The 19778-nt window shown below is 39.0% G+C and overlaps 1 protein-coding gene across 1 annotated transcript in view; it reads left to right on the top strand.

The window, feature by feature from the left end:
- The window catches only part of COLEC10 (collectin subfamily member 10), a 58646-nt gene that overhangs the window by 34857 nt on the left and 4011 nt on the right, over window positions 1-19778 (top strand). The window contains exons 2-5 of the mRNA XM_036740821.1: window positions 2559-2630; window positions 5117-5188; window positions 13116-13169; window positions 17212-17307. Of these exons, the coding sequence (XP_036596716.1) occupies window positions 2559-2630; window positions 5117-5188; window positions 13116-13169; window positions 17212-17307 (294 nt within the window). The remainder of the gene's footprint in view (window positions 1-2558; window positions 2631-5116; window positions 5189-13115; window positions 13170-17211; window positions 17308-19778) is intronic.

Raw genomic sequence — 19778 nt, 5'->3', positions numbered from 1 at the left:
TCTTGCCTAGGGTCACACAGCTAGTAAGTGTCTAAGGCCAGATTTGAATTCAGGAAGATGAGTTGTCCCAACGTCAGGCCTGGCACTCTATCCACTATACCACCTGTTTTTGTTCAGGAATACTAGCACCTCTGTTGTGAGAACTTGCCAAGTCCTTTTCAGAGCCGCTTATCCACCTACCACAGAATGGCATTCGACTCTCACCTGTGGCTCCAAGAAGCTGTAGCATGTACAACAGCCACACCCCAGTAAAACATTCTGGGCAAACAGGCTAAACCAGGCTGAGGGTAACCAACAGGCCTGAAACCTGTCAGTGTGTAGGAGGGATGTCTACCCAAAGCGTGTGAAGACTTCCCGCAGCTGAATGGGTGGATGAAAACAATTTGTTCCAACAGTCATGAAGGCAGCTGAAGCAGACACTGTGGAGGGCTTAGAGCTTGATCAGACACTGAAGATGCCAAGGCCATCTATTACACTGAGTCAGTTTGAGTAAAACTTAGTCATCCACTCCACTCAGAGTTCTTGACTGCAAACCTTTCCTTCTCTATCTCCCTCTTTCTACCCCTCTCTCACCCTTCTCTCCCTTTTACCATTCTCTCTCTTCTCTCCCTCATCTCTCCCTCTCCTCTATCTTCCCCCTCTCTCTGCCCCCCCTTTCTCTTTCTCTCCCCTCTGTCTTTGGTGGTCTTGACTTTACTGAGTCTAGAAGAGAGAATGAGGAGTTTGCTCAACTCTCCCTAATTTCAATACAATTCGCCCACAAATCAAGACCACTTATGATGTCATTAGTCCTCTTTGAAAACAAAGGACTAACAAATATGCATACACACATATGTGTATATATACATATAAAATACATGTGTGTGTTTGTGTGATATATACATGCGCATACACTAATATATACATATGCATATGTGTACGTACATATATACAGGTATACGTGAATAGGTAGGTGTGTATTAGTATAGGTAGTATTTATAGCTCTATAATATACATGTAGATAGGCCTATATGTGCCTGTAGAAAGATATTAGATATGCACATGTATATACATGCATATATACATGTATATGTTATATATTATACATGATATATACACTATATATTATACATGATATATACATGATACACACAATATAATTCATATGCAAATGTTTACATGTATATAAACTTATGCATACTACATGTTACACTTACACATATATTTATTTTTTGTTTGTATCATTAACATGAAGCACAATGCCTGACACATAGCAGGCTTTTAATAAATGCTTGTTGATGGCTCATTAGCCATTCAGTGTGAGATAAAAAAGTCTCTACCTGAATCTCTAGTGCGACAATGTAGGGGAAGGTGCTATTGAATGTACTGCCATTGTTCTGTCCTCGACAGAAAGAGGGAGCAGATATTCAAGAGTCTTCTGGGGACAACTCCCTCGTAGAGGTCATAAGAACACAGATTTCAGCGCAGAAGGGATCTTAGGGATGATCGGGTCCAACATCCTCGTGAAGAGAGAGCCTTCATTGATTAAATCAGCCTGGAGGGGCAGTAGTCATTCCCAGGCTTAGGAGGCTGAAGCTCCAAGTTCTAAACCTGCTCCAAAGTATGTGATTCAATTCAACAAGCGTTTATTAGACACCTACTACCCGTAAGAGCATCTTGTTACTTTATCCTTAAGGATGCAGACAGGAAGGTTGTGATGCCTTCTGGCTCTGAGGGTGTAATGGCAACCACACTGGCATACCTAGGATGGCTGCTAGAGCAGGTTCTTTTATCTGCTTTACTAGGAAAGACAGCTGTTTCAGGCGTCAACCATCTTCTTTAATTAAACAGAAAAAAATACACAGAAGGGAAATAAAGACCAACAGACAGGGCTCTACTGCCTGAATCAAAGTTTTACAGCCACCAATGGATCGAGAGACAGTTGGGGACCTCTGAACCTATGGCCACTCAGAGTCTGGACCAGGGAATCACATTTTTCTCCCAAGCAATCCCCCAAAGCAAAAGCTCGCCTCTCAGAATATATACTCTTTCAGCTAGTTGGCTCAGAGCCAGAAGGCATCACAACCCTCCTGACTCAGTGCCTAATTAGAAATTAGTAAAATGTGTGTAAGCCTTCCTACAAACAAGCAAGCTTCCTTTAATGGGCTCCATGTGAGGTCTATTGATGGGTGGGGAAGATCTTATTCCGCATTGACCTTACACAGGGAGAGAATGAGACCAGGCCCCAAACACTAGGGTTCTTCCTGCAATGTGGTTTAACAGTTTGTGTGTTTTTTCACCATTAGCTATTAGCTTTTTCTGAGCCATGATGGGGGTAGAAAGGCAATGTTATAGCTGAAGTGAAATGGTGCTACAAGTTCCCTTCACCTTAATACCACTTAGATATGAGTGCACATGCACATGCACACGCACACACACATGCGCGCGCACACGCGCACACACACACACTTCATTGATGCTGAATGCCTTCCAAGAGTGAATAATATTTCATTCTGAGACACAATTGATTGCATTTTTATTTGAACTGCTTTTCTGTATCTTATTTTCTTTTTCTAAAGGGGATGACGGTGAGAAAGGAGAAAAAGGAGAAGAGGGAAAGCATGGAAAAGTGGGCCCCATGGGGCCAAAAGGTATGTAAGAAGCTTGTTGAAATTTACAACTACTTTCCAGAGTGCCTCTCTTCTTCCCTGCTGGGCATGTCAAACAGTCTGTCCTTTGTATGGGAAATTAGTTGCTTTCATAAAGCACTTTACCACAGAGATGCATAAAATGTGTTACTAACATGAATTAACTCACCATCCACTATCCCTGGGAGAGTTCCTATCAACAGGCTCTAATCCATTCCTCCACCTGTATCCTTGGTGATGGCACGAGCAGAACTCCTGCGCAGACCTCTCTGTGGGACACAGAGACCTCAGAATCCCTAAAGAACCTGCGTGGGCTTTGGAAGCACATCTTTACCTCCAGTGGCTCTCCTCTAAAACCCCCAAGACCTAGTTCTTCTTCTCTATGCAGGCCATGAGTTTAGAAACAAAGGGGTGAAGGAATAGCTCTTTCTATGTTTCTTTATTTATCATCAAAACAGGCTGCTTTCCTTGGCTCCCCTTGTGGGACAGATCCTTAGCAGAATGAGGAATAACCACCCCCTCCTCTGGAATGTTTATCTACATGGTAGTACAAGGTTTACAGAGGTGACAAGGATCTCAAGGGGGGAAGTTTCTTTAAGCATCTAAACCCCAGAATTTATAGATATATATACATGCATACACATATGTATATACATATATATGCACACAAACACACACACATGTAGATATAGATATCAATAGACAGATGCAGAATATAAATACACATATGGATATATGATATATATTAAATATACAAATATATGAGACAGAGAAAGGGAAAGAGAGAGCAGGAGGAAGAGAGAGGGGAAGAAAGGGGGGGAGAGAAAGTGAAGAGGAGAAAAGAGGGTAGGAGGAAAATATAGTGGAGGGAGAAAGGGGGCAAGAGGAGGAAGAAAAGAAAGAGGTGGAAGATAAGGGGAGGGAGATAGGGGAAACTAGAGGGAGAATGAGAGAAAGGGAAGGAGAGGGGTGAAACTAGAGGGAGGATGAGAGAAGGGGAAGGAGAGTGAGGAGGAGAGAAGAGAAAGACAGAGAGGAGAGAAAGAGAAGAGGTGAGCAGAGAGGGGAAAAGATGGAGGAAAGGGAGATAGAGGGAGAGATGAGGGAGAAAAGAAGGGAGAGAGAGGGAATGGTGAAATGGAGAGAAAGGTGAGAGAGGGGGGTAGAAAGAGAGAGAGAGAGAAGGAAAGGTTTGGGGTCAAGGACTCTGAGTGGAGTGGATAACTAAGTTTTACTCAAACTGACTCAAGCTCTCAATAACATGGATTTTTTTCTTAATGCCGTGCTCACATTCCAATGGAGAAGAAGACGAAGGGTCCAATGACACATTACCCAAAGTAGAAAAGTGAACAATTATGAATCAAATAGGTGTGCTTTGTAAAAGCATCCCCCCCACCCCCTTTTGAAGCATCCTTGTGTTTTCATAGGTGCAGGCCAAAAAGATCCAAGATGAAGAATAATGACAAAGGCTTTGGTGGCTTTGGGCCCTGGCTTGCTTACTGATATGGGCATAGGTGTTGAACTGGAACATCCACGCTCTTTGGTTTACACTTTGTCACCATAATAAGCTAGTGCTGTCATCCCATGCTGATGAATTCCAATCATAAACCACCAGGCTGCAACCTCATCCCCAGGTGGCTCACTTGGCTGCATATAACTCCATTCCTGCTGTGGCATGAATGTGTGGGGAGGGGGGGAAGAGGCAGAGTTCTTACGAATTGATGCAAGGAGGTGTGTTAACATCTTTCTCAGTCATCTTAGATATAAGTTCAAAACTGTTCTGTGCCCCACCCCTTGGGATGAATTCTCCCTGTGACTCTGGGCAAGGCAGGTAACCCCTCTAGGTCTCAGTTTTCTCATCTGTAAAAAAAAATGGGAATTATAATAATTGATTTCTAAGGTCTAAAACCATTTGGGATCCAAAATTCACTGATTCTATCCCTATGACTCTCTAGTATGATAGTTGTAAATAATAACTCACATTTATGATATATAGTATATGTAATCACTAGTTATTATTCTATGTATTTTCAGAATTCATTTTAAAGATGAGCGGCAACAAAATCATGAGAAGTGAAGTTGGCTCATTATTTAGACCTCAAACACATTATAGGAGCTGGATCATAATAGAGCATGCAAGTTCCAAGGTCCAGCACCTTATTTTAATAATCAAATTAAAATTAATCTTGAGTGATGCTTTCATTTTGCAATAAAAGATAATTTTTATTATAATTATCTATTTATATCACATATAAAACAAGTTTTTTAAAACCATCATGTCACTATCTTCTCTTTCCAACATTTATTCATGAAATATAAATACATATAAATTAATGTTGCATGGTACTCCAGATTATATAGCATATATAGAACACATTTTGGTATTTTCTTAAGTGTTTTTTATTTATTCCTTATACCTTAGAGACATAGCAAATATTCCACAAGTTTTATTTTTTAAAATAGCAAATATAACATGGTTTGATTTTCAGGAACTAAAGGAGAACTGGGTGAGGTAGGAGACCAAGGCATCCTTGGCAAAATTGGACCAATTGGTGAAAAGGGTGAGTTATATTGGCTTATTTCCTATTGCCATTTCAAAGCAAATTAAACATGAAATTGTGGTTATTTTCTTAATGGTTTTTTGTTTGCTTATTTTTATGATTCCAAGTCATTAAAATCATATCTATTTTAAAAAATGAATATTTTTAACATTTTACTGCTTGGCTGTATCCTAGTTTCTTCCCCATATATATGAAGTATGTTACATGGTCTCTGAAAATTCGGGATTTGTCCTGGTCAAGTTTGCAGGGACAAAGACCCAAAAGTCTATATGTCAGAGGCATGGTATGCTTTCATCCCTACTGGAGGTAACTGCACTCTCGATAATCTTTCATCTCTTTCATCACTTTTGAACATGGATTATAATTATTTATGTACATGTGGGGTTATAAGATTTAAAACAGGAAGGAACATTAGAGATTATTTAAACCAGCCCTTTCATTTTGTAGTTAAGATATTGAAATCTAGAGAGAAGATGAGATTTGACCAAGGGCATATGTCAGTTAAATGGCAGAGCTGGGACTAGACTAGAACCAGAGACTTTCCAACACCAAATCTGATGTTCTTTCTCTACATCATGCTCTTCCTTTCATATCCTTTCACTCAGTGGTTAACTCTTTATCAAAAGGAAATTGTTCATATTTGCATTCCTTACTATACTACTCACCAATCAGCTCTTCCAAACCTTTTCATCCTTCCTCAAACCTCCTTCTATAGCTCCTCCTCCTCCTCTCATCCTCTCAGCTGAGAACCTTGTTTCATATTCAATGAAAAAAAATGGGGCCATTCTGCTGCTCATGCACATCACTTAGATACCTTCTGCCAATGCCTCCTCCTTCACCCCTACATGAAAAGGTGGCCCTTCTTGATGGGGGAGGGGCACAGAAACATCTGTATGTATAGGTGATCCCATTTCAACTTCTCTTTTCCTATATATTGCCCCCTCTATCATTTCCTTTCTCTCACTTGTCTTCAATCTCTCCCTGTTTACTGGCTGTTTCCCGACTACCTACAAACATGCCTTTTTCTCCTCCATCCTTAAAAAGCTTCCACTTGATCCATCTTCAGTAGTGATTGTCCCATACCTTTCCTCTCTTTTATGGTTTGAGAAGGCCATTTACAATCAATGCCTCCACTTCATTTCCTTTCACTCTGGATTCAGACTTTATCATTCAATAGAAACTTTTCTTCAAACTTACTAATGATCTTTTAATTGTCAAACTTAGTGGTCTTTTCTCATTCTTCATTCTTCTCAAAATCTCTGTAGCCTTTGACACTGTCAGTCACCCTTTTCTCTTTGATACTCTCTTCTCCATAGGTTTCCATGACAATATCCTATCCAAATCTGGTAACTGTCTGACTATCTCTTCTCCATCTACTTTACTGGATCTTCATCCAAGTTCTCTTCCCTATGAATGTTATTTCATTTGGTGATCTCACTGGTTTCCATGGATTAAACTATAGTCTCTATGTTGATGATGAATCCTAGATGTACTTATCCAACCAACCATAACTTCTCTCCCAAACTTCAGACTCACATCTCTACCTTATGAATATCTCAAACTAGATGTCTCATAAACAGCTCAACAAAGCCAAAAATGAACTCATTATCTTTCCCCATTCTCATCCTTTCTGAATTTCTCTATTACTATCTAAGGTACCATCAGGTTCCCAGTCACCCAGTCACTCTAGGCTCACAATCTAGGTGTCATCTTTGACTCTTATTCTCCCTCATTCCCTCACCCAATATTTTGCCAAGTTCTCTTGATTTTACCTTCTTAACAGCTTTTGTATGTGCTCCCTTCTCTCCTCTGACACTGTCATCACCCTGGTGTGGTCCTATGTCACTACTTCACACATATGCTATTGCAATAGCCTATTGCTATTTGCCTCAAGTGTTTCTGTAGTCCAGGCCGACCACCACTCAGCTGCAAAATTAATCTTCTAAAAGCACAGATATGACCAAGTAATCACCACCACCACCACCACCACCACCACCATCACCACCACCACTACCACTACCATCATCCCCATTCAACTAACTGTAATGCCACCATGTCACCTCCAGTTTTAAAGGATCAAATATAAAGTCCTTTATTTGACATTACAACTCTAAATAACCTGGCTTTTTAAAATCTTTTTACATCCTATTTCCTTCCACATATTCTATGATCCAGTGACACTGGTCTTCCTTGTTGTTCCTCACACAAAACACTCCATATCTAGACTCCTTATATTTTCACTGGCCATCCGCCATTCCTGGAATGCTCTCCTTCATCTCTCCCTCCTGTCTTTTTTGACTTCCTTTAAGTCCCAGCTAAAATCCCACCTTTTACAGGAAGACTTTCCCAATCCTTCTTAATTCTAATGCTTTCCCTTTTTTATTATCTCCAATTTATACTGTATATATCTCTTTTGTACACTCTCATGTGCCTGTCACCTCCCTTTCTTGAGGGCAGCAACTTTTTCCTTTCTTTGTATCCCTAGCACTTAGCACAGTGTCTCACATATAGTAGGTACTTAATAAATGCTACTTGACCGACTGACTGAACAAGGCCTTGCCTAGTACAGTACATTGAGACTCATAGGTGATTAATCAAGGTACGTTTGGTTTTTAATATTAAATTGAATTATTGGTCTCTGTTAGAAAATGATCATTGTATGAGAAGACACAGTTTCTACTCCCAAGTCTACCACTGTTTGCTGCAATTTAACAAGCATTTACTAATCATCTACCATTTATAATGCACATGCTAGGAGCTAGGGAAGATACAAAGTTTAGATAAGATAAAATTCCTACCTTCATGGACCTTATATTCTGGTATGGAGATATAGTACATACAGAAGTTGGCAATACAAAATTATATTGGTAATTTATGAAAGAGATGCGATAAAGCTGCTATGTGGTGTTTTGGAGAAAGAAAGGTCATTACAAATTGAGGGAATCAGAGAAGGCTATGTGAAAGTCATGGCATTTGAGTTGGATTTTTAAGGATGGATTTTTAAATCTAGGTTGTACTAGATTTTCAGTCAGGCGATGTGGATTTCAATCCCAGCTCTGCTACTCATGACCTATGTGGTTTTGGCTAACAATATCACCTTTCTTTGTTTCCTTAACTATTCAAGTGAAGGAGGGAGCAACATCTTGTTGATGTTGAAAATATTTTCTAGCTCTAAGCTTATGACCTTAGGAATGAAAAAAGGTCATTGAATTTGCTAATGGAGTGAAATAGAGTTTAAAAAGTTAGGGTAGGATAGTCAGGCAGTAGCATGGGCACAAGTAGGGTGAGTTATCATAAACTTTTAGTGGGTGAAATAATCTTGTTTTTTTTCTGTTTTCTAGTGATGCTTAGCAACAAGAATGGAGAAATTGGTTTGGGAGAGGGGTACCAAAAGATAGGGATTTGCAGATCAGGAATATCAGAATGCCTCGGGACAAGGGATTCTGAAGTAATAACTAGTGAGATATTAAAATGGTAGATCATGACCTTGAGCTTGGGCATGAAGAAAACTCAAAAACCAATGAACATTTATTAGATCCCTATAATGTGACAGGCACTGTGCTACGTAAGTCAAAAATGAGGATGGTATATTTGGGTAATAGAGATTTTTCAATGGGCTAGAAGTCAACATAAGATTTGAGTGGGTTAAATATGGATGGGTGAAGGAGTAGAAGAAGTAGAAGATCAGCAAGCTGTGATTGGAGAATCTAATTAATTTCTGGACACCACAGTTTAAGAATGATATTAATAAGCTAGGGAACATCAAGAGGAGATCAATGAGGGGGGTTCAGAGCCTTCAGTCTGTCATATTCAGATGGAGTGGAGGGACTGGGCATGTATAGCCTGAAGAAGAGAAGATTCAAGAAAGATATGATAGCTGCCAACAAGTATGTGAAGGATTCTCATGGGGAGAGAGTTATTCTCTCTAGCCTCAGAGGGTAGAACCAGGAAAGATGAGTAGAAGCTACAAAGAGACAAATTAAGGCTTGATGCAAATTGGAATTGTTAAAAAATGGAAGAGGTTGTACAAGAGGTTAAAGGATCATAGACCTAGTGCCGAAGGTGCCACAGAGGCCACCTAATCCAACCCGCTTACTTTAGAGCTGAGAAAATTGAGGTCTAGTAAGTTTGTAGATTGCCCAAGGTCATCTTAGAAGCTAAATGTCAGAAAGGGAATTTGAGCTGAGTTCTTTTAACTCTAGAGCCAGGCCTCCTTCCACTCTGCCATGTTGGTGGGCCCCTCCTCATTGGAAATCTTTGCATAGTGTCTAAATGTTCACTGGTCAGGTATGTAATAATGGTGATTTCTTCCCTGGTGTGTGTTGCACTTGATGGCTACTGAGGCCAATCCAAACTCTCAAATTCTGTGGTTTTGGAGTATTTTCTCTCCATTCTCCTGAAACAAAACCCAACCCAAGAATCCCCAATCTTTCCCTGCCAGCAACCAATAAACTACTACTTTGGGGTTTATACTCCTCTGCTCTCTGTATTCTTTATTATAATAATCACACATAGGCTTTTCAAAGGTCTGTGGTCTTCCCTTCTGTGCCAGCCCCACCCAGCATCAGTTTTCATCAATAGGCAATAAGACTCATCCCCTTAAGACATGCCACTGAAATTTATGAGTATGTGCTGGAATACAAAAGGATGAGCCCTCCCTATACTAACTTCATTTTTAATCTGTTCTTTGAAATTTATTACCATCATTTTCTCTGTGGCCCTCCTAAATTTTTCATTAACTCAAATTAATCTCACCTTTCAGGGCTGACCTTAATATTGCCACTTCCCATGGCAAGGTAGCTTTCTGGACATTAATATTTCATTTTAAGAACAGGTACGGGGGAGTATGATTTACTACACATAGGCACAATAGCACGGTAAGGTAAATGTTATCATTTATTGTAAATAATGCTTTTTTACTAAATGCTGTCACTCTCTTCTCTCTCCTTCCCTGTCTCTCTCTCGTTGGCCTTGGGGATCCAGTGTGGTATTAGTTATGCTATATTTAGAGAGAACTGTATGACCTGGAAGTCAAGAGGGGAAAGGGGTATGAGAGGGAAGGGAATAAGCATTTTTATAGCCTATACTATATGCCAGGCACTGTGCCAAGTGCTTGTTACAAATATTTTCCCATCTGATTTTCACAAGAACTCTGTGAGGTAGGTGCTATTATTATGCCCATTTCTCAGTTGGGGAAACTGAAGCAAATAAAAGTTAAGTCACTTGCCCATGCTCATACAATTAATAAGTATCTGGGACCACATTGGAACTCAGATCTTTCTGACTCTCACCAGCTGCCTCTAAGTCAAGAACTCCTAGGTTCAAAAACTGCCTCTGAAATTACTAGCTGTGTGAACATGGGAAAATCATTTACCCTCTGTGAATTAATATCAGTTTTCTCATCTGTAAAATGGGAAGAAAAATATATGTAACACTTATCTCACAAGTTATTGTGAAGACCATATGAGGTAGTATAAGTAAAGTCCTTTGTAAACTCTAAAGAGCAGTATATCACTTTTATTGTAAGAGTCCTGAAAGTCACATAATCTCTCTCATTCTGTTTTTTTTCAGTAAGTTGGGGATAATATTGCTTATTTTTCAGGGAGTCTGTGAGAAAAGTGAAGCCATAGAATCTAAGCTTGGATTTCTGAAGACAGAGAATTGATACTGAATTTAATAGCAAACTCACTCGGTGACTTCACACATTACTCTTAATCTCAGCTCTGCTTTAATTTGCCTATCAATCAAGACAGGAAAAGGTCAGAAAAATTAAGGATTCTAGGACCGTAATCAAAACACTTACAGGGCCTCAGAAAAAAGTCCCACTTGAGTTTAAGAGGCTATCTTCCAAGGCCCCCTCCCCCCATGAACCATTTGTTCGAATACTGTCCTTCCTCTCTACTCCCATTACATTCATTATGTATCCAACTCATTTTGTCACATGACATTCATTCTGATTCATCTTGTCTTCTGGGTATATTTGTCTTGCCTCCTAAATAAGAGCATGAAGGCCTTAAGGTCAAAGGCCTCGCCTATTTCTTTTGCATCTTCTGTGGCAGCTAGCACAATGCTAGAGAGGCAATCCATAAATACTTATTGTATAAGTAATACATAAGTTGAAATTTCACATAAAGAAGAGAAGATCTGAGCAAAATTAAAAGGTTGGGTTCAGTTCAACCCTGAGTTCAACCCAAAGGCCATGTCATCTTTAGCAGTGTTAAAGTTAGTGACAATACCTCCCTACCTTCACTGAAGAGGCTAGGGACTATAGATGTAGGATACCAAATTTATTGTCAGATACAGTTAATGTGTGGTTAATATGGCTACACTGCTTCAAAAAGGGAATTTCTTATTCTTCTTTTAATAAGAGTAGAGTTACTGAGTGGGGATTATTTTCAGGAAATAAAAGTGATTTTAAAACAAAAGGTAAAATTTAAAGAACAGTAGTGTTGGTGGTGGCAAAGAATTGGAAATTGAGGGGCTGCCCAACAATTGCGGAATGGATGAACAAGTTATGGAACACAATTTTGAGGGAATATCATTCTGCTACAAGAAATGACAAGGGGGATAGTTTCAGAAAAAACCTGGGAAGATCTACATGAACTGATACAGAATGAAGTGAGCAGAACCAAGATGTTGTATACAGTAACAATAATATTGTAATGATGATCAACTGTGAAAGACTTAGCTACTCTGATCAGTATGATCAGTATGATAATCCACTGCCAGAGGGAGAACTAAAGAACTCCCGGGGCAAATTGAAGTATATTTTTTTTACTTTATTTTTCTTGCTTTTTTGTGACATGACTAATATGGAAATATGTTTTGCATGATTTTACATGTATAATTAATATATTGCTTGCCTTTGCAATGGGTGGAAGAAGGACTGGAGGGAGAAAGAGAATTTGGAATTCAAAAATTTTAAAAATGTTAAAAATAAATAACAAATTAGAAAAAAGAAAGAGTAGTGTTAATTGAGCCCTTTGACAGTATGTTCAATAATTTTGCCTTTCATTCATTAGTGACAGCTTGCTTTAATCACTTGCATCTGCATACCTCTATATTGTTACTAAGTTCTTTTAGACATTTCAATTCATATTGAGACAGGGACTGGAACTGTGATTTCGTTGATCCAAAGAACTCTCAAATGAAAATAGTTCCCTCTACCAATACAGTCTGGTTCTTTTCCCTATAACTTAGAGTTGTAGAGAGTTGCTAACTGCACTGGGAAGTTCAGGGACTTGCTTAGAGGCACAAAGTCAGAACGTTTCAGGTACAGAACTTGAACCTGGTGGTCCTGACTCTAAGATTGGCTTTCTATCCATTGCAATGGGGCTCTCTCTCATTCATACTACCTCCTGAACCATCTTTCCCCATTTGCAGAAAATAGAAATAAAGGAAAATAAATCTCAAGCTCGAAGGACATTCCTTTTGGCCAGGCTACTTGCACTGGCTTAGGCTATGACATAAAATCCCAGAGAGTGTTTTTGTAGTTCTCAAAAGCAAGGCCACACCCAGCAAAACTTAAGATCTAATGAATTCATTGGTGCTGTAAGGCAAATGTAATTCTGGACCACAAATCACTCATTGATCCTCACTCAGAAAATTGGTCCCTTTTTTAGTCTTAACAAACTCTGTAGAGTTCACATTACCCTTAGCACTGGTACCTGATGAAATGTAAGCAGTAGAGCGACAAAGTGTCCAACCAGTCCTTCCCCATCCTCCCTATACTCTGTGTGCAGAGCAATTACATAGCTAAATGCTTGACTGGTCACACATGGACACACCATAGTGGATACAAGAATATAGAGCCAAGAAATTAGTTATCTTCTTAAATATGTTCTTTCCTTTTCTTCACTGGCTGTCTTGCAATGATTAGTGACTACTTTGTTCACTCAGTTTCAGATTTTGTTTCATTTTCATGCAGGTGACAAAGGGGAGAAAGGCTTGCCTGGTGCCTCAGGGGGAAAGGGCAGAGCAGGTATGTTATATTTCACTTTCTCTTCATTCTTACCATCTTTGCAGAATCCCTCAGGTTGACATCAATTGTTCATTAGCAAATATGATTTTAAAAAAAGAAAAAGAAAAATCAGCATTCCCCTAATAGTAACACTTTCCTCGGGCTGGGCCACCAAGTTTTAATAAGCCAGTGGGAGAAATGGGAACTTTCCTCTTAGGTGATTTTCCAGGCACTAGTGAAATAGGGCTGTGCAATCCACACCTGTCAAATACACTGTCAGAGAGGTTATCCCAGACATACCAGGGAAGCAGACTTGATTATTTGGATAAAGATATTGGGGTGGGGGGAGTGCCAAAGTATTCCAGCAGTGCTTTGCTGGGCATGCTTTACACTCCTCAAGGACTTTCATCTAAAGATCCCCTAGACTTTTAGGGGATAGGGACTATACCTGTGATTTTATTGGAGGAGAGACCTTCCATTTGAAGAAATGGCTTTTACCATTACAGGTCAGATTCATTAAGTGATTTGCCCTGGTCACACACTATTTCACAAATAACACACGGGAGGCACTGGAGCTTTTGTACTGCAGCCTCTAACAGGTTCACTCTTGATCCAAGCAGACAGGAAGACAGATTTCGGAGGGATTAATAATCTTACTTTATTCTAGTCTAGTCTTCTCAAAGGGTAGCTGATAATGGGAGCACCAACTCCTAAAGCATTCCCTAATCACCCTTTTTGCAGGTGCCAGTGAGAAGGGGGGGCAACTACCCTTACATCTCGATGGGGTCAATTGAGATGGGCACCACATTCCAGCTTATGCACTCCCCTAAATCCCCTCAAGTCTTGATGGGGGCTGGTTGAGGCAGGTGCACACATTCCTCTTTTCATTACCCAAATCCCAAATCCCTATGGGTTCTCTGCTCAGGGACCACAGCCCTCTTGCTTTGTAGGGAAACAGACAAAGAAGGCATCTTGCCAATAATAGTCTCACAAGTTTATATTATCTTACTGTCATATATCACTGCACAGTGGCTGTGGATACTTAAAATTTTAAGCACAAATGTTTCTATTATTTATCAATATATGACACTAAATAAGCATGGTGGAGATGTTTACAAGTCATGAGCCTGGGAAATACACATTCTTATGGCCATGGATCATGAGAAATATTATCTAAAAAAGAATAACAAAACCCACCTTACACACACTAACATCCAACTTACTTATGCACACCCTGTATTTGATGGAGGTGGGATTTGAACACAAGTCTTCCTGGCTTCTAGCCCTGCCAGCTCTTCTGCAAGTATGAATTGAAAGCTGCTTAAATCAAGCCTTTACTCATCTTACCCTTCAGGACTTTCCCACTTTTTTGCAAAGCTCTCCTGCTGAGAGGGGACTATTTCATTGGCAATATTTTTAAGGAAAGGTATTTGGATTGCTTCACTGTAACTTCATCTTTGCCTTCTCATGGGAGAATAATGAAAAAGTTCTACCTAAACTAAAGACAACACTTAATTATCTGGGCTACCTGGAGGGCATTAATAAAGGAAACTGACAGATCATTTTAGCCAAACATTTTTGCCTCTACATTAGCCCCTCTTCCCCTACCCCAAATAGATTTTGTAAAAAGCCATCTAATTGAAAATCTTTCAAATAGCCAGATGTACTCATTGAAATTCCCTCAAGTTTGAGATGGTTAATGCAAAGGACATTAGGCTGGGAATCAGGGACTCCCAGTATGAGCCACCACTAGTCACAGCTCTGTCACTAACCCAGCCTATGAATTATTAAATTATTTCACATCAATGGATCATAGTTTCTTCATGGTTTGATATTACTACCCCCTGTTCCCTATCAGAAAGCAGAGTTGTGAGGGAATAGGATAGGAAATATGTATGTTGTGATGGGACAGGTGGATGTAGGAAAAGTTGGGGGATATGGAGAAGCATCAGGGTCATTAAGTCAAAAAATTGAAGGTCATTGGTCTCCTAGAAGGCAAGACAAGGGAATTTCTTTTTAATGAGGTGAATGGAAAAATCATAGGATCATGAAACTAGAATATAAAGGACCTCGGAGGACAAGTTGAACTCTGAGATCCTTGGCAGCTCTAAAATATTTTTATTCCACCAAGACTTTTTTCCCTGCCCGTTCCTTGTTTTGCAGAAGTTCAAATGCTCCAATTTGACTCCATTACCATACACCTGAGTTATTGCTAGATGGGTATAGTCCTTTTTTGGTTTTTGCTCTGAAAGTTTTAGCTTAACTATTTACCACTTTCTCTAGTTTTAGCTTTAGCTACCTCCCCCCAACATGTCCCCCAGCCAGAGACAGCTCTAATGGTGAAATGCCTCAGTGTAACACCGATCTCTTTTATCAGTTGCCTTTTCCTAACTGAATTCTCAATAAAAACACTCAGACGAGCATACACCTATGGTTAACACTGTTGATGAAGACAAAGTAAATATTTTTTAAAGAAAGATAAATAGACTTTCCCCTGTGCCTAGGAGCAAAGGTTTCAGGTTCCTGTGGGAAAAAAAGGACAGAGAAAAAAAATGGCACAGACAGCTCACAGTCTATTTGACCTGACTCCACCTAAGGAGTTACACATTCTCGAGATCCTTAAACAGCTCCTAAAAAGGCACAATTTCATTAAAATCTTAATAAAGCCCCCCTATGATATAAAAGGCATCTAGGTGGCTCAGCGGATAGAGCGCTAGGTCTGGAGTCAGGAAGACTTGAGTTCAAATTTGGTCCCAGATACTACCTAGCTGTATGACCCCGGGCAAATCACTTAACATCTATTTGCCTTAATCCAACTGAGAAGGAAATGCAAACACTTCAATATTTTTGCCAAGAAAACTCCTTGGACAATATTGACGTACTATGGTCCATGAGGTCATGAAGAGTCAGACAGTACTGAACAGCAACAATGACGTAAAGGATGTCCCAAAAGTCTCAATGCAGTTTTGAGCCATTAAAGCTTAAATCTGTATTTTGAGATGAGTGACTTCTCCTATTCAAGGAAATGCTTTATATAAACTATGGGAACAATTTAGAAATTTGGGTGAAGGCCGAATTGGATAAGAACTTTGCATTTGGTTCAGGTGTTTTGTAATGTGTCAATGACTTCGATGAAAGTAGAGATGCCTTCATTATTAGATTTGCAAGTAACACAAAGCTAATACGTTGGATGATAGAATCAGAATCCCCCCCAAAATTCTCAACAGGCTAAAACATTGAATTGGATTTTGTAAAATAGGCAAGATAAACACAAAGACCTATGCTTAGGTTAGAAGAAAATGAGCTGCACAGGTATAGAAAGCATAGCAAAGCAACAGTGAGCTACTCTAGGGGGTTCTCGTGGCTACGCAAACTGAGTACAAGTCATCAGGTGACATGACAGCCACAAACCTGCTGTGATTTTCAGTACATCGATAGAAACATAACGTTCTGAATGGAAGGACTAAATAGTCCCTGTGTTCTTCACTGTAGTCAAACCACAACCGCGTCTTAGGAAGAACGTTGACAAACTTAACCAAATCTAGAAGGCAACAAATCCAGATGGTGAGAGGACTGATGTATAAATACTATTTGGGGGTGGAAGGGAGGAGTGGAACCCAACTGAGGATATTTATAACCAGGAATAGAGGACTTAGGTGAAACATTTTATCTCTCTTCAACTATTTGGAAGGCTGACAAATGGGGAAAATGTTTAGATTTGTTCTTCTTGGCTACACAGGGAATAACTAAAAGCAGGGAAGAGGATTTACATTCAAAGTACTGAAAAACTTCTAAAAATTAGAGTTGGCCAAAAATAAAATGGGCTTCCTCAAGAGGTAATGGAAGGCAACGGAGATTAAGAGAGGGAGTAGTGGAAAGAGTGTTGAAAGTGTAACTACTTGACCAGGAGCAAGTCATTTGGTTTCTCAGCCGTAAAATGTGAGTAATAATTCCTGTGCTTGTTGTGAAGCTTAAATGAGATAACGTTCATATAAAGCAGTTCTGGCTGAATATGTACATTTTCTCCTCCCAGTTTATTCATGATTCCCTGTAAATTACTTAGGTACTGTCTGTGATTGTGGAAGATATCGTAAAGTTGTTGGACAGCTAGATATTAGCGTTGCACGGCTCAAGACATCCATGAAGTTTGTCAAAAATGGTGAGTGTTTTATGTGCTTTTGAATGCATTCGAGTTACACCATACTTTTATTGCCTATTTGCAATACAAGCCGTAAAAGTTGGAAATGGTCTGAATATATTCAACTCAATGACTCAGTAATTAAGCAAAAGCTTAGGTATCCATACTGAGGTCTTCCAAATTCTCCTATATCACGGTTTTGCTTTTATGACAGTAGTAAAAGGCTAAATTCAGTATGTCTCAGCATTTTTTGTGCCTGTTGAGTGTGGCCCCCTTCTAAACTAATGCCCCCAGAATGAACTCAGTCTGAATCACAAAGGACACTCTTCTTCTATAGTTCCCAATTAAGGCTTATTGGGTGGTAGCGATGGCAATGTTATCATTGAAATATTAGGATTTGTTTCACAATTTCAGAAGATCCATTATTTCTTTTTTTTGGAAGGAAGAAGCCAGGGCAATTGGGGTTAAGTGACTTGCCCAAGGTCACACAGCTAGTAAGTGTGTCAAGTGTCTGAGGCCAGATTTGAGCTCAGGTCCTCCTGACTCCAGGGCCAGTGCTCTACTCACTGCACCACCTAGATGCCCCAAAATTCATTATTTCACCAGTGATATGGGAATTCACTCCATCAGTGTACATCATGGCCCTTTCATTGGTAGGTGCCTCATGAACTGTTATGTCCAAAATAAATTCAGCAATTGATTGCAGGTGTTTTGGTTCTAAGCTTCTGAGCCTCACTAGGCTAGTTCTCTGATGACAGTTCCTTTCTGGTTCTATCCTTAAATTCTTTCCATTTTGATAAAAAAACCTACCAGAATTTTGGTCCACAGGAATGACCTTAGAGGATCCAATGCTATCTCCATACCATTATGAAGTATCAGAATAGTATATTGTATGAAAGTTGAGGAAAAGGTATATTCATTATAAAAGTGAATGTTGAAAACTAAAAATAAATAAATAAAATTTAAAAATAAATAAATTAGAAAAAAAGCACAATTTTTTTTAATTTAAAAAAGGTATATTCAGACAATACCAGGAAAAATTTCCTAACAATCAGAGCTATGCAAATGTAAAATGGATTGGTGGAAAGTCCCGGTGACAGCCCCCTCATCTATTACCCCATCGCTTTTCAGCTTACTTTTGTGTGTCATTTTCTATAAGCTTGTTGAGGGCAAGGTCTGTCTTTCTTTTTTCATTTTGTATTCCCAGTACTTAGCCCAGTTCCTGGCATATAATAGGTGATTAATAAATATTTTTTAAATTGAAATGAATTGATTGACCCTATCTGTTGTCCTAGAATCTATGTGGGTAAGTTTGGGGAACCTTATCACTAGAAATTTTGCCAACAGGTAATAAAATTTCTTGGTCATTGAAGTAAAGAGGGGGTCACAATCTATAACAATGAAGGAACTAATCTGTGAATGAGATAATGGATTCTTGGAGTACTGAATTTACTTCAACAAACATTTATTAAAACACTTATTATGTGGAAGACACTGGCTCTATGAAGACAAAAATGAAAAAAAATCTACCTATTCTTTTTTTTTAAATAGTATTTTATTTTTTCAATTACATGTAAAGATGGTTTTCAACATTCATTTTTATAAGATTCTAAGTTCCAAATTTTTCACCCTCCACCCTCCCCAAGATGGCAAGGAATCTGATATAGATTATACATGTGCAATCATGTTGAAGAAGAAACAGAATAAAAGGGGAAAACAATGAAAACAAAAAGCAAAAAAAAAATGAAAATAGTATGCTTCAATCTGCATTCAGACTCCATAGTTCTTTCTCTGAATGTGGATAGCATTTTCCATCATGAGTCCTTTGGAATTGTCTTGGATCATTGTATTGCTGAGAAGAGCTAAGTCTATCATAGTTGACACAATGTTGTTGTGACTGTGTACAACGTACTCCTGGTTCTGCTCTTTTCACTCAGCATCAGTTCATACAAATCTTTTCAGGTTTTTCTAAAACTATCCTCCTTGTCATTTCTCATATTATACTAGTATCCCATTACATTCTTATACCACAACTTGTTCAGCTATTCCCCAATTGATGGTCATTCCCACAATTTCTGATTATTTGTCACCACAAAAAGAGCTGCTATAAATATTTTTATACATGAAGGTCCTTTCCCCTTTTTTATGATCTCTTTGTGGTACAGACCTAAAAAGGACCTACTCTTGAGGTTCTTAAGGAAAATTTATCTACTAGATGATATAAAAATATATATAAAATAGTTTAGAGACCACTAATAATTGAATGATCAGAGAAGGCTTCCTATAGGAGGCAGTGCCTTAGCTGAGTCTTGAAAGAAATTAAGGATTCTAAGAGATGACGGTAGGGAATGATAATTTGATATAATAATAATGGAAAATTTCAAAAGTATTAAAGTAATGATAATGCTTGGATAATAGTGAATGCTGGAGTAGTGAGGTTAGGTTGGAGCCTGTGGGAAATATAATCAAATGTTTGTCTTTACTTTTTATGA

The sequence above is a fragment of the Trichosurus vulpecula genome, chromosome 1 (assembly GCF_011100635.1).
Source record: "Trichosurus vulpecula isolate mTriVul1 chromosome 1, mTriVul1.pri, whole genome shotgun sequence".
In the NCBI taxonomy this organism is placed as follows: Eukaryota; Metazoa; Chordata; class Mammalia; order Diprotodontia; family Phalangeridae; genus Trichosurus; species Trichosurus vulpecula.
This window is presented reverse-complemented; position numbering and strand designations above follow the sequence as displayed.